Raw genomic sequence first — 14,340 nt, forward strand, 5'->3', positions numbered from 1 at the left:
TGCAGTGTACGGTTGCCGCATGTGCCAAGTACATTACTGCATACGTCAAATGTATCACAGACCCCGATTAGCCTGATGGAGACAAACCATGCAATGGTCTCTGGGAAATGGGCATGTAAACCGCCTCTTAGTGGTCACCTTCAATGTAACCTGTCACTTGATTCTACAGGCAACACGATAGCAGCCAAGTATATTTTTCTCGGATATGCTACGGCATTGCAAAGAAACCAGTTTGAAAAGGTGATCGGGAGTCATGGGCAGAGACGAGACTAGTCAGGCGCCCATGACAGTCCATTCTTAAGAACTTCTTCTGAAGGCCTCCCACCTAACCAACCAGTCCCCTGCATTGCATGGACAAGGGTGAAGAATCCAAAAACAGCTGAATGAAAATAGAGGCCTTTCCCTTTAGAGAAGGCCACGGCTTGGCGCTATAGCTAGGGTCACGTAGCATGGCCCTTTAAAAGGGTCTGTGTGTATGTACGTATATTATATGTGAAAATATTTATAAACAGTCTATGGGCGATGAATGCCATGAGAGCCTTTACCATGGTATCTGTTAGAGGTATATGTTGGATTTCTCAACTTTAACCCAAAAGCCACTGCAAATGAAAGCGGCATAACCAGCACATCTATACGCCCAACACTAAAAATACCATGCGGCAGCTGTCCTTCATTACAGAACCTTAATTCTGCACTGGAAATAAAATCATTGATGTGGAAAATCCATGTATGCATTATAAGAAACTAGCATCCAGCCTAACCGTGAGTAAGACCAACATGACGTTCTGCCCACATGGCTGCCTTTAATCATGGCAAGGGCTGGTTCACTCAGGAAAACCATATGGCGGTGGTTGGAGAGGGAACCATTTAAACACAGCAAAAGGGGGGAAACAAAAAAAAAAGTGGAGGCCTCCCGTTAGCAGCCTCAGTGTTTTCATAGCTGGCGGGAGCAGAGAGACTCGGCTTTGTCTGGAAGCTATGGGTTAACTCCTTGAGATCTAGGGGTCGGGAGTAGAGGCCAGAGCCCTGAATGGGTTAAGTAGAAATGCTCCTTTATGTTTTGGAACAGACTCAAGGTGTCTGTTCAACATATGTGGACAAGACTCCGAAACTCCAAAACATTCCCCCTGTAATTTGTAACACAAGACACACGCCATTACAGGACCAGATCACAGCGACTCCGGAGAAAAACAAGAACGTTCCAGTCGCTGGTGCCTAATCTGCACAGATACCCTCCGTATTTACCGGACACCGCAAACTATGGGGTCAGCGCCGGGGGAGGGGATATACTCAGCCGAAATAAACACTGACTCCTAGTGCAATGTGCTGGCAGGGTCGGGGGAATGACTGCCATGTGAACGCCTCCAAAAGCCAGAACAAGGGAGGAGGCAGCTTAGTTATTACATAAAGAGAAGGGACGGGAGGTCGGGCCTGGATCTGTTCCTTACCATAACCCCAACTCTGATGTTCTGGTATCTCTTTATGTAAACAGAACATTAGAAAAAAATAAATAAATACAATTACATATAAAGTGGAGGATACTCAGGGATTTTTTTTTTTTACCAGTACGGTGAAAAACTAGCAAAACCAATTTAAGGCTGGCTACATATATTAAAGAACATGTAATGTGCACCATGACATCCCCCTAAGGGGTTACCAACTGTGTGAGCCCCTCAGCCCGAATGCCACCATTGCTCCATTACCCCCTCACACAGCAGGCTGCCTATGCAGCATCAATAGTAAAAAGATCTAATGTTAAAAATAATAAAAAACAATAAAAAATAGTTATTATATACTCACCGTCCGTCTGGCCCCCTTGGATCCAGAACCGACCTTTCCCGCTCCTCGCGACGCGCTGGTGACCGCTCCATGCATTGCGATCTCGCGAGATGACGTAGCGGTCTCGCGAGACCGCTACGTCATCATCTCGCGAGACCGCAGTGCACTCTTGGGACCGGAGCGCGTGAGGAGCATCGGTAAACACTTTGCCTGGAACCAGGGGCCAACGGAAGGTGAGTATATAACTTTTTTATTTTAATTTTTTTTTTTTAAGAGGGATATGATGTCCACATTGCTATATACTACGTGGGCTGTGCAACGTACTACGTGGGCTGTGCAACGTACTACGTGGGCTGTGCAACGTACTACGTGGGCTGTGCAACGTACTACGTGGGCTGTGCAACGTACTACGTGGGCTGTGCAACGTACTACGTGGGCTGTGCAACGTACTACGTGGGCTGTGCAACGTACTACGTGGGCTGTGCAACGTACTACGTGGGCTGTGCAACGTACTACGTGGGCTGTGCAACGTACTACGTGGGCTGTGCAACGTACTACGTGGGCTGTGCAACGTACTACGTGGGCTGTGCAACGTACTACGTGGGCTGTGCAACGTACTACGTGGGCTGTGCAACGTACTACGTGGGCTGTGCAACGTACTACGTGGGCTGTGCAACGTACTACGTGGGCTGAGCTATACACTACGTGGGCTGAGCTATACACTATGTGGGCTGAGCTATACACTACGTGGGCTGTGTTATACACTACGTGGGCTGTGTTATACACTACGTGGGCTGTGTTATACACTACGTGGGCTGTGTTATACACTACGTGGGCTGTGTTATACACTACGTGGGCTGAGTTATACACTACGTGGGCTGTGCTATACACTACGTGGGCTGTGCTATATACTACGTGGCTGTGCTATATACTACGTGGCTGTGCTATATACTACGTGGCTGTGCTATATACTACGTGGCTGTGCTATAAACTTCGTGGCTGTGCTATGTACTACATGGGCTGTTATATACTATGTGGCTGTGCTATATACTACATGGCCGGCAGCGAACAATCAGCGACAGGCGCAGTCCAGACGCGAATTGGCACGGGATTTGAACCACGCTTCGCTAATTGGTCGCGTCCGGCCGAATCCTGTGTATTCAATGTATTATTCTAAAATCTTCATAAATAAACTACATACATATTCTAGAATACCCGATGCGTTAGAATCGGGCTACCATCTAGTTAATTAGTATATTTCCTTAAACTTCAGCTTCTGCAGAACAGAGGCAGTGATTTGAACACTAAGGCTGTGTGAACACCTTCTGGATTTTTCTTCGCTATAAAAACGCATACATATGCATCCCATCATTTAGAATGCATTCCGCAATTTTTGTGCATATGTTGCGCTTTTTTCCGCGAAACAAATGCAGCATGTTCATTAATTTTGCGGATTTCCCACTATATTATTGCATTGGGAACATCCAGAGAAATACGCAAAAAAATAAATAAATTTAAAAAAAACGCGATAAAAACGCATGTGGATTTCTTGCAGAAAATGTCCGGTTTTGTTCAGGAAATTTCTGCAAGAAATCCTGACGTGTGCACATAGCCTAAATGTGAGATTTTTTTTTTATATAGGGGCTGTATCCCCCTACAAGGCCACATCCTTAGTGTATACTGTCAGACCCCCATTTAAGGTGTATGAAAAACAAATCTACATTTTCCCTCCTGGAATACAAGCTTTTCTCACCTGTTGTAAGCTCCCACGCTGGGACTGTGGTCACGCTCTCTCTCTCTTTCGCGCTCTCGCTCTCTTGGGCGTTCACGTTCTCTGTCCCGGTCGCGCTCTCTCTCACGGTCCCTGTCCCTTTCACGATCTCTCTCCTTCTCTCTTCGAGGATAGTAGTCCCATGGTTTGGACGTCTCTACCATTGTGGACCATGGGCCTCCAGAGCCAGGCATATGTGGAAATGACACTGCAGCAAAACACAAAAAGCCCAAGATTAGCTTTACCTTCTCATTGGCATCACAGAAAAGACCATTGATTTTTGTGAATTAGTCCACACATAGAAGTACAAAATGTTCTGATGCGGAATATCCTCTCTATGCATTAAAATGGGTTTCCTTATGTCTCAATCTTAATGACTCGACTCAGAGGTGATGTTGATATAAACAGAATGAGTTGTTGAGGCCAGTGATTGGCTGCAGTGGTAACGTGCACTGTAGTTGTAATGTTACCACTGCAGCTTGTCAAAATAGATGAGGGGCAGCGGCGGAGAGGCAGGACTGGACCTCGTGAGCAATTTTATATCCCTGTAAGACCATGCTGAAATAAAAATTAATCCTGGACAGCCTGTTTAATGGAATATTTATTGACATAGACTTACATGGGGCAGCACGAGACCATGACCCCACTCACAAATAATTAAAACGCAGATATTGTGGCTTTGTATTGGAAGAACCTGCTGTCGGCATCATTTTGCATGTTAAGTTACCTGTCACCAGTTTTGTCATATATCAACTATAACCATCACCTTTATTCAGCGCCTGTGCCACATTCCATAAATGCTTATAAACCCCCCGACTCCCCCCGTATACCCACTAAAAACCTTTTGAAGTTCTCCCGTGCTGTATGCTAATCCTCTCGGTCTGGTCCGATAAGCATGTCTTCTAGCATCTCCATCCCTCCTCCGGCTGCTGCTCGCCGTCCTCTTTCTTTGATTGACGTGGGTGACGTCTCCTGTGTCTTCCACACTGTGCTTAGCCTACTGCAGGCAGAGCCAAAAGCATGAGTGTGCATGCGCTCAAAACACGTCACGGCTCATGAGCCGGCAAATGCGCACTTATGTTTTCATCTCTGCCCGCACTAGGGTAAGGCATAGCGCACAGGCGCAAGCCACAGTTTCTCTACACAGGCACCAGATTTCGCCCGGCAATATGCAAGACGTCAATCAAAGAAGGAAGACGGCGAGCATCAGCCAGGAGGAGGGATGGAGGCCAGAAGCCAAACCCATCGGACTTCACAAAGGATTACAGAACGGGAGAACTTCAAAAGGTTTTTGGTGGGTATACAGGGGAAATCAGGGAGTTATACAAGCATTCATGGAATTCAGCACAGGCACCGAATAAGATGATAGCTTTAGTTGTTATATGATAAAACTGGTGATAGGTTCCCTTTAAAGTAAAGACATGGCAAAATGGCTGTGTTACAGATTAAATAGATACTTTAGTCCAGAAACCTGCATGGCGAAGGTTCTTTAATCCACATTTGAAGTTTTAGTGTAATAAGCATAAGGTGCACAAGGGAGTGACTGTGTGGAGGGTTTTCGGCTTCTGCCCAAGCCCCTCCACCTGCCTCTGGTGTCTGTAAGACAGGGGTCCGCCACCTGTTTCAAAGTTCTCGCCGACCTTGCTGCGGTTGGGGGTGCTTGTGTAGATTGATATCCCGGCGGTCCTCAGTAAAAAGGCAGCGGAAGCACAGACAGATTTTGGCCCAATTAAAATTTCTAAAGAATGTAATTGAACCAAGCTCTCAATCTGCACATGCACCATCACCTGCGCCACTCTGCTGAAAACAGCCAAGAGGTCAGTCTGCGCATGCACCATCACCTGCGCCACTCTGCTGAAAACAGCCAAGAGGTCAGTCTGCGCATGCACCATCACCTGCGCCACTCTGCTGAAAACAGCCAAGAGGTCAGTCTGCGCATGTGTGCGAACAGTGACTTCTTACTGAAGATCATTAGGAGATCAATGTGCGCAAGCACCGCCTGTGGAGAGATCGGAGCTGGGGCAAACCTCCAAGCAGGAGACAGATCAATCACAAAGAAGTGACCTGCCATACAGACCCCAGAGGCCGCTCCCGGAAACCTTACCAGCAGTCAAGCTCAGTGCGCATAAAGGAAATTACCCAAAAACTTCATAACAACCACAAAGCGGATTTCTTCCCTACAGGCAACAGCCATTGTGGCCGTACCTCTAACATACAAAATCATGCGGACAGGTTCCATAGACTGACACACAATAACTCGTCTACCCATCACTAGCCGCAGGACTACACTTCTTATACTACACAGGATGTGCTGAGCAGTACTGCCATACCATCATTCTCATGGGTCCAGCAGTGATCTTACCCTTGAAGGGCAATTATTTTTGATACTTTCATGCATTTTTTTACGTTATATATACATTTTTGTTTCATTAAAAATGTTCCCTGTTTGGCTTTTACAATCCAGTTCCCTGCGCATTCAGCTTTCTTGTGGTCTGTGGCCATAAATTAAATGAGGCTAGTTTCACACTAGTGTTTGCATGAGCTGCGGACTTCCTCCGTGAAGCCACGCCCTCGGCCGCACCTCCGCCTCTAGCTCCGCCTACTTCTGCATGCGACCTCCGTACCCATCTTTAACATTAGGTACGCAGGTCGTGCGGCAGTATGCGGATGCTTCCGCATGCGTCGTTTTGACGATAAGGAAAAAAAAAAAATTGCTACAAGCTGCGTCCTACGCTCGTCGCCGCATCGTCAAAACGACGCATGCGGAAGCATCCGCATACAGCAGCACGACCTGCGTACCTAATGTTAAAGATAGGTACACAGGCCGCATGCCGGCTGCATGCAGAAGTAGGCGGAGCTAGAGGTGGAGGTGCGGCCGAGGGCGGGACTTCACGGAGGAAGTCCGCAGCCCTCCGCAGCTCATGCAAACGCTAGTGTGAAACCGGCCTGAGAGAAGCTTATAAAAGGACAGTTAAAAGTGATGAATTCTGTAGCCAGAACAAGCTCACTGATGGATCCTCAGTTAACCCATTATGCAGCCAGCAATAGGCAGTGCAAAACAGGTTGTGGAAGGCAAATAGTGCAAAATTTTAAAAAGGACTCAAATGCGATAACTTTTATCACAAACTATAAAATAAAATAGAAAAATGCCCTCAACCACAGGGGGGTAGAACAAGAGTGTGCTGCAGCCAAAGTAGGAATTACATTTCTATTAGTGATGAGTGAGCGTAGAAGGTGTCATCTGAGCATGCTTGTGTCCTAATCGAGTATTTTCGACGTGTTTGAAAAAAATATGCTCGAGTCGCAGCGGCTGCATGTCTCGCTGCTGTTTGACATCAGTGGGGCTTCAACACCTGGCACCTTCAAAGGATCAGATAACTGTAGGGACTGTCACAAATGAGTAGAAAAGTAGGGCTGGCATTAGAGCAGGCAAACCTAGAGGCATACTGGTGCAGGCGGGTCAAAAACACTAAACTCTTGACAAGCCGAGGAAGCCAGACAAGGGCCCACTGTGACACTTAGCCCAGCGCCCATAAAGCGCTGGTCATGCGTAGCTGTGAAGTCCTCCCAATTTCCAAAGCAGCAATGTCCATATAGCAGAATTTCACAGACTTGCTAGTGCACCACATGCTGTGAGCAGATCTGAGCATTTGGCTGTCCAGGCTGCCATACTGAATGAAGCAGCGGATGTTTCCAGAGCACAAAAAGCACAGGCAGATCTTGCTTTTCACCTCAATCCCATTCTCGGAGGATGAGGAGGGGGCTGGTGTTTTGCAGTATTTCCTTCTTCTGGGGCGTCCCGATATTTGTTATATTACCTCTAAGTGCAGAAACAATGCGGTACGAGCGATCGCCAAGAGAAGCAGTGACCATAGAGTTAATGGGGAGCAGTTTAATATCCTATATGTGCACATCTGCCAATAGGCAGGGAAAGCAGCCAGGAATAGCTAGCAGCAGCTGGATGTGCTGGCCACTAATTTCCTTCACTTGTCATGATGTCAACAAGATGTGTGGCGTCTTTTGGGGATTTACAAGTAAAATGCTATTGTATATAAACGAATCAATATAGGAGCCTGCTTATATATTAAAGAGCGGGTGCTATGAAGCCCTCTACCCAGGATACACTAGTTGTGCGCTAATATTACACACAGGGTCTGGTCGGGAGAGGAACGTCATTTATTATTGGCATGTGCCGGTAATTAGTAAAATATAGGTATTAGGACAAACAATATCAAGGGAAATAGGAAGAGGAGCCCTTTTGTGGAGAAAAGTGAGAACACCCTGCTCCACAAAGAATGTAAAATGCTAAACTCTGAGTCCAATCCTGCTGACATCTGTGCAGTGAAATAATCACCGTCCAGACTATCGGTTACGAAGACTAAAGCCAAATTCACATTTCCAGGTTTCTATTTTTTTTTTTTTTTTTTTACAGACAGCTCATAGATGTGATTTGTGTGCTTCCAATCGCACCATGGACCTGTTCATTCACATGTGATACCGGTCCACACATCACACCAAACCAGGACACGTCCCGGAGGCTCGGTGGGTGCGCAAGCGTAAAACATGTAAGCAAAACTCAGAAGTGGAAGTGGGGGTGATTGGCTTCATTACATTTGCCACAATTACCTCTTAATTTGGTGGCTTAACTGTTGTGAAATTGGATTCTGGGCTCCCCCGGTGGCCACTTGTGGAATTTAACTTGTGTGCATCATCCCCTCTGTTCACCTGCTCCTATCAGGATGTGGGAGTCGCTATATAACCTTGCTCCTCTGTCAGTTTCATGCCGGTCAACAATGTAATCAGTAGCCTTTCTGTGCATGTTCCTGCTACTAGACAACTCCCAGCTAAGTTGGACTTTTGTCCTTGTGTGTTTTTGCATTTTGTTCCTGTTCACAGCTGCTGTTTCGTTACTGTGTCTGGAAAGCTCTTGTGAGCGGAAATTGCCACTCTGGTGTTATGAGTTAATGCTAGAGTCTTAAAGTAATTTCTGGATGGTGTTTTGATAGGGTTTTCTGCTGACCATGAAAGTGCCCTTTCTGTCTTCATGCTATCTAGTAAGCGGACCTCGATTTTGCTAAACCTATTTTCATACTACGTTTGTCATTTCATCTTAAATCACCGCCAATATATGTGGGGGCCTCTGTCTGCCTTTTGGGAAAATTTCTCTAGAGGTGAGCCAGGACTGTCTTTTCCTCTGCTAGGATTAGGTAGTTCTCCGGCTGGCGCTGGGCATCTAGGGATAAAAAAACGTAGGCATGCTACCCGGCCACTTCTAGTTGTGCGGCAGGTTTAGTTCATGGTCAGTATAGTTTCCATCTTCCAAGAGCTAGTTCTCATATATGCTGGGCTATGTTCTCTCGCCATTGAGAATCATGACAGTTTTGACCGGCCAGAAAAAAGGGTTAAATTACTGGATGAGAAAGGAGAGAAAAAAGAAGTCTGCTACAATTTTTTTTTTTTTTTTTTTCCCTCTAGTTCTGAGTGTGCTCTTAATTGAATCACTTGCTAGTCTGCCTATACTGCAGCCTTCCTCTCTTCCTCTCCTTCTAATCCTTGAATGGCTCTGTGTTCACCTGTTTCAAATGGATCTTCAGAGTGTAGCTACAGGTTTGAATAATCTCGCCACAAAGGTACAAAATTTGCAAGATTTTGTTGTTCATGCACCTATGTCTGAGCCTAGCATTCCTTTGCCTGAATTCTTCTCGGGGAATAGATCTCACTTTCAAAATTTTAAAAATAATTGCAAATTGTTTTTGTCCCTGAAGTCTCGCTCTGCTGGAGATCCTGCACAGCAGGTCAGGATTGTAATTTCCTTGCTCCGGGGCGACCCTCAAGACTGGGCTTTTGCATTGGCACCAGGGGATCCTGCGTTGCTCAATGTGGATGCGTTTTTTCTGGCCTTGGGGTTGCTTTATGAGGAACCTCATTTAGAGCTTCAGGCGGAAAAGGCCTTGATGTCCTTGTCTCAGGGGCAAGATGAAGCTGAAATATACTGCCAAAAATTCCGCAAATGGTCTGTGCTTACTCAGTGGAATGAGTGCGCCCTGGCGGCGATTTTCAGAGAAGGTCTCTCTGATGCCATTAAGGATGTTATGGTGGGGTTCCCTGTGCCTGCGAGTCTGAATGAGTCCATGACGATGGCTATTCAGATCGATAGGCGTCTGCGGGAGCGCAAACCTGTGCACCATTTGGCGGTGTCTACTGAGAAAACGCCAGAAAATATGCAATGTGATAGAATTCTGTCCAGAAGCGAGCGGCAGAATTTTAGACGAAAAAATGGGTTGTGCTTCTATTGTGGTGATTCAACTCATGTTATATCAGCATGCTTTAAGCGTACTAAGAAGCCTGACAAGTCTGTTTCAATTAGCACTTTACAGTCTAAGTTTATTCTATCTGTGACCCTGATTTGTTCTTTGTCATCTATTACCGCGGACGCCTATGTCGACTCTGGCGCTGCTTTGAGTCTTATGGATTGGTCCTTTGCCAAACGCTGTGGGTATGATTTGGAGCCATTGGAGGCTCCGATACCTCTGAAAGGGATTGACTCCACCCCATTGGCTAGTAATAAACCACAATACTGGACACAAGTGACTATGCGTGTTAGTCCGGATCACCAGGAGGTTATTCGCTTTCTGGTGCTGTATAATCTACATGATGTTTTGGTGCTGGGATTGCCATGGCTGCAATCTCATAACCCAGTCCTCGACTGGAGAGCTATGTCTGTGTTAAGCTGGGGATGTAAAGGAACTCATGGGGACGTACCTTTGGTTTCCATTTCATCATCTATTCCCTCTGAGATTCCTGAATTCTTGTCTGACTTTCGTGACGTTTTTGAAGAACCCAAGGTTGGTTCACTACCTCCGCACCGGGAGTGCGATTGTGCCATAGACTTGATCCCGGGTAGTAAATACCCTAAGGGTCGTTTATTTAATCTGTCTGTGCCTGAACACGCTGCTATGCGAGAATATATAAAGGAGTCCTTGGAAAAGGGACATATTCGTCCTTCGTCATCTCCCTTAGGAGCCGGTTTTTTCTTTGTGTCTAAGAAAGACGGCTCTTTGAGGCCGTGTATTGATTATCGACTTTTGAATAAAATCACGGTTAAATATCAATATCCGTTACCACTGCTTACTGATTTGTTTGCTCGTATAAAGGGGGCCAAGTGGTTCTCTAAGATTGATCTCCGTGGGGCGTATAATTTGGTGCGAATCAAGCAGGGGGATGAGTGGAAAACCGCATTTAATACGCCCGAGGGCCATTTTGAGTATTTGGTGATGCCTTTTGGTCTTTCAAATGCCCCTTCAGTCTTCCAGTCCTTTATGCATGACATTTTCCGCGATTATTTGGATAAATTTATGATTGTGTATCTGGATGATATTCTGATTTTTTCGGATGACTGGGACTCTCATGTCCAGCAGGTCAGGAGGGTTTTTCAGGTTTTGCGGTCTAATTCCTTGTGTGTGAAGGGTTCTAAGTGTGTTTTTGGGGTTCAGAAGATTTCCTTCTTGGGATACATTTTTTCCCCCCTCTTCCATCGAGATGGATCCTGTCAAGGTTCAGGCTATTGGTGATTGGACGCAACCCTCTTCTCTTAAGAGTCTTCAGAAATTTTTGGGCTTTGCTAACTTTTATCGTCGATTTATTGCTGGTTTTTCTGATGTTGTAAAACCATTGACTGATTTGACTAAGAAGGGTGCTGATGTTGCTGATTGGTCCCCTGATGCTGTGGAGGCCTTTCGGGAGCTCAAGCGCCGCTTTTCTTCCGCCCCAGTGTTGCGTCAGCCTGATGTTGCTCTTCCTTTTCAGGTTGAGGTCGACGCTTCTGAAATCGGAGCTGGGGCGGTGTTGTCGCAGAGAAGTTCCGACTGCTCCGTGATGAGACCTTGTGCTTTTTTTTCCCGTAAATTTTCGCCCGCCGAGCGGAATTATGATATTGGGAATCGGGAGCTTTTGGCCATGAAGTGGGCTTTTGAGGAGTGGCGGCACTGGCTTGAGGGGGCCAGACATCAGGTGGTGGTATTGACTGACCACAAAAATTTAATTTACCTTGAGTCTGCCAGGCGCCTGAATCCTAGACAAGCGCGCTGGTCGTTGTTTTTCTCTCGGTTTAATTTTGTGGTGTCTTACCTACCGGGTTCTAAGAATGTTAAGGCGGATGCCCTTTCTAGGAGTTTTGAGCCTGACTCCCCTGGTAATTCTGAGCCCACAGGTATCCTTAAAGATGGAGTGATATTGTCTGCCGTTTCTCCAGACCTGCGGCGGGCCTTGCAGGAGTTTCAGGCGGATAGACCTGATCGTTGCCCACCTGGTAGACTGTTTGTTCCTGATGATTGGACCAGTAGAGTCATCTCTGAGGTTCATTCTTCTGCGTTGGCAGGTCATCCTGGAATCTTTGGTACCAGGGATTTGGTGGCAAGGTCCTTCTGGTGGCCTTCCCTGTCACGAGATGTGCGAGGCTTTGTGCAGTCTTGTGACGTTTGTGCTCGGGCCAAGCCTTGTTGTTCTCGGGCTAGTGGATTGTTGTTACCCTTGCCTATCCCGAAGAGGCCTTGGACGCACATTTCGATGGATTTTATTTCGGATCTGCCTGTTTCTCAGAAGATGTCTGTCATCTGGGTGGTGTGTGACCGTTTCTCTAAGATGGTCCATCTGGTTCCCTTGCCTAAGTTGCCTTCTTCTTCCGAGTTGGTTCCTCTGTTTTTTCAAAATGTTGTTCGTTTGCATGGTATTCCGGAGAATATCGTTTCTGACAGAGGGACCCAATTCGTGTCTAGATTTTGGCGGGCATTCTGTGCTAGGATGGGCATAGATTTGTCTTTTTCGTCTGCTTTCCATCCTCAGACTAATGGCCAGACCGAGCGGACTAATCAGACCTTGGAGACATATTTGAGGTGTTTTGTGTCTGCGGATCAGGATGATTGGGTTGCTTTTTTGCCTTTGGCGGAGTTCGCCCTCAATAATCGGGCCAGCTCTGCCACCTTGGTGTCCCCGTTTTTCTGTAATTCGGGGTTTCATCCTCGATTTTCCTCCGGTCAAGTGGAATCTTCGGATTGTCCTGGAGTGGATGCTGTGGTGGAGGGGTTGCATCGGATTTGGGGGCAGGTGGTGGACAATTTGAAGTTGTCCCAGGAGAAGACTCAGCTTTTTGCCAACCGCCGTCGTCGTGTTGGTCCTCGGCTTTGTGTTGGGGACTTGGTGTGGTTGTCTTCTCGTTTTGTCCCTATGAGGGTTTCTTCTCCTAAGTTTAAGCCTCGGTTCATCGGCCCGTACAAGATATTGGAGATTCTTAACCCTGTGTCCTTCCGTTTGGACCTCCCTGCATCCTTTTCGATTCATAATGTTTTTCATCGGTCATTGTTGCGCAGGTATGAGGTACCAGCTGTGCCTTCCGTTGAGCCTCCTGCTCCGGTGTTGGTTGAGGGTGAGTTGGAGTACGTTGTGGAAAAGATCTTGGACTCTCGTGTTTCCAGACGGAAACTCCAGTATCTGGTCAAATGGAAGGGATACGGTCAGGAGGATAATTCTTGGGTCACTGCCTCTGATGTTCATGCCTCCGATCTTGTCCGTGCCTTTCATAGGGCTCATCCTGATCGCCCTGGTGGTTCTGGTGAGGGTTCGGTGCCCCCTCCTTGAGGGGGGGGGTACTGTTGTGAAATTGGATTCTGGGCTCCCCCGGTGGCCACTTGTGGAATTTAACTTGTGTGCATCATCCCCTCTGTTCACCTGCTCCTATCAGGATGTGGGAGTCGCTATATAACCTTGCTCCTCTGTCAGTTTCATGCCGGTCAACAATGTAATCAGTAGCCTTTCTGTGCATGTTCCTGCTACTAGACAACTCCCAGCTAAGTTGGACTTTTGTCCTTGTGTGTTTTTGCATTTTGTTCCTGTTCACAGCTGCTGTTTCGTTACTGTGTCTGGAAAGCTCTTGTGAGCGGAAATTGCCACTCTGGTGTTATGAGTTAATGCTAGAGTCTTAAAGTAATTTCTGGATGGTGTTTTGATAGGGTTTTCTGCTGACCATGAAAGTGCCCTTTCTGTCTTCATGCTATCTAGTAAGCGGACCTCGATTTTGCTAAACCTATTTTCATACTACGTTTGTCATTTCATCTTAAATCACCGCCAATATATGTGGGGGCCTCTGTCTGCCTTTTGGGAAAATTTCTCTAGAGGTGAGCCAGGACTGTCTTTTCCTCTGCTAGGATTAGGTAGTTCTCCGGCTGGCGCTGGGCATCTAGGGATAAAAAAACGTAGGCATGCTACCCGGCCACTTCTAGTTGTGCGGCAGGTTTAGTTCATGGTCAGTATAGTTTCCATCTTCCAAGAGCTAGTTCTCATATATGCTGGGCTATGTTCTCTCGCCATTGAGAATCATGACACTTAACCTCTTAATGACGCAGGAACGTTTTGCGTTTTTACTCCCCTTCCAAGAGACATGGGACATGCAACTGGTTTGGTTAGGACTGAGACACACAGTTAGGATTCTGCTTTGCTTGCCAGTTCAAATGGAACTTACATAACCGCTCATTTCCAATTTCCATAATACCGGTCATGTCTTGATTAGTGTCTTTCTCTCAAAATGAAGAGAAAGTAGTTAGTAATTGATCGCAAGCATGGAAATCACTATCAGCATTCATATGAAGATCAATCAAACAGGCAAGCAGAGCTGAATCCTGACAGTATATATGTAACACACTGTTTGAATTCATCATCACACAGTCACCGTCCAAGTTGCTTGTGTGCCACAAACGATCGCCATGACGTACCTATAGGTCATAGGTTGGAAACCCCTA

The 14,340-nt window shown here is 46.6% G+C and overlaps 1 protein-coding gene across 4 annotated transcripts in view; it reads right to left on the reverse strand.

Annotated features, from left to right (window-relative positions):
- The window catches only part of FIP1L1 (factor interacting with PAPOLA and CPSF1), a 62,593-nt gene that overhangs the window by 15,018 nt on the left and 33,235 nt on the right, over positions 1–14,340 (reverse strand). For all 4 annotated transcript variants that reach the window (XM_077279768.1, XM_077279767.1, XM_077279766.1 and 1 more), the window contains one exon: positions 3,533–3,758. In XM_077279768.1, coding sequence (XP_077135883.1) covers positions 3,533–3,758 — 226 coding nt within the window. The remainder of the gene's footprint in view (positions 1–3,532; positions 3,759–14,340) is intronic.

The sequence above is a fragment of the Ranitomeya variabilis genome, chromosome 1, assembly GCF_051348905.1.
Source record: "Ranitomeya variabilis isolate aRanVar5 chromosome 1, aRanVar5.hap1, whole genome shotgun sequence".
Classification (NCBI taxonomy): Eukaryota; Metazoa; Chordata; class Amphibia; order Anura; family Dendrobatidae; genus Ranitomeya; species Ranitomeya variabilis.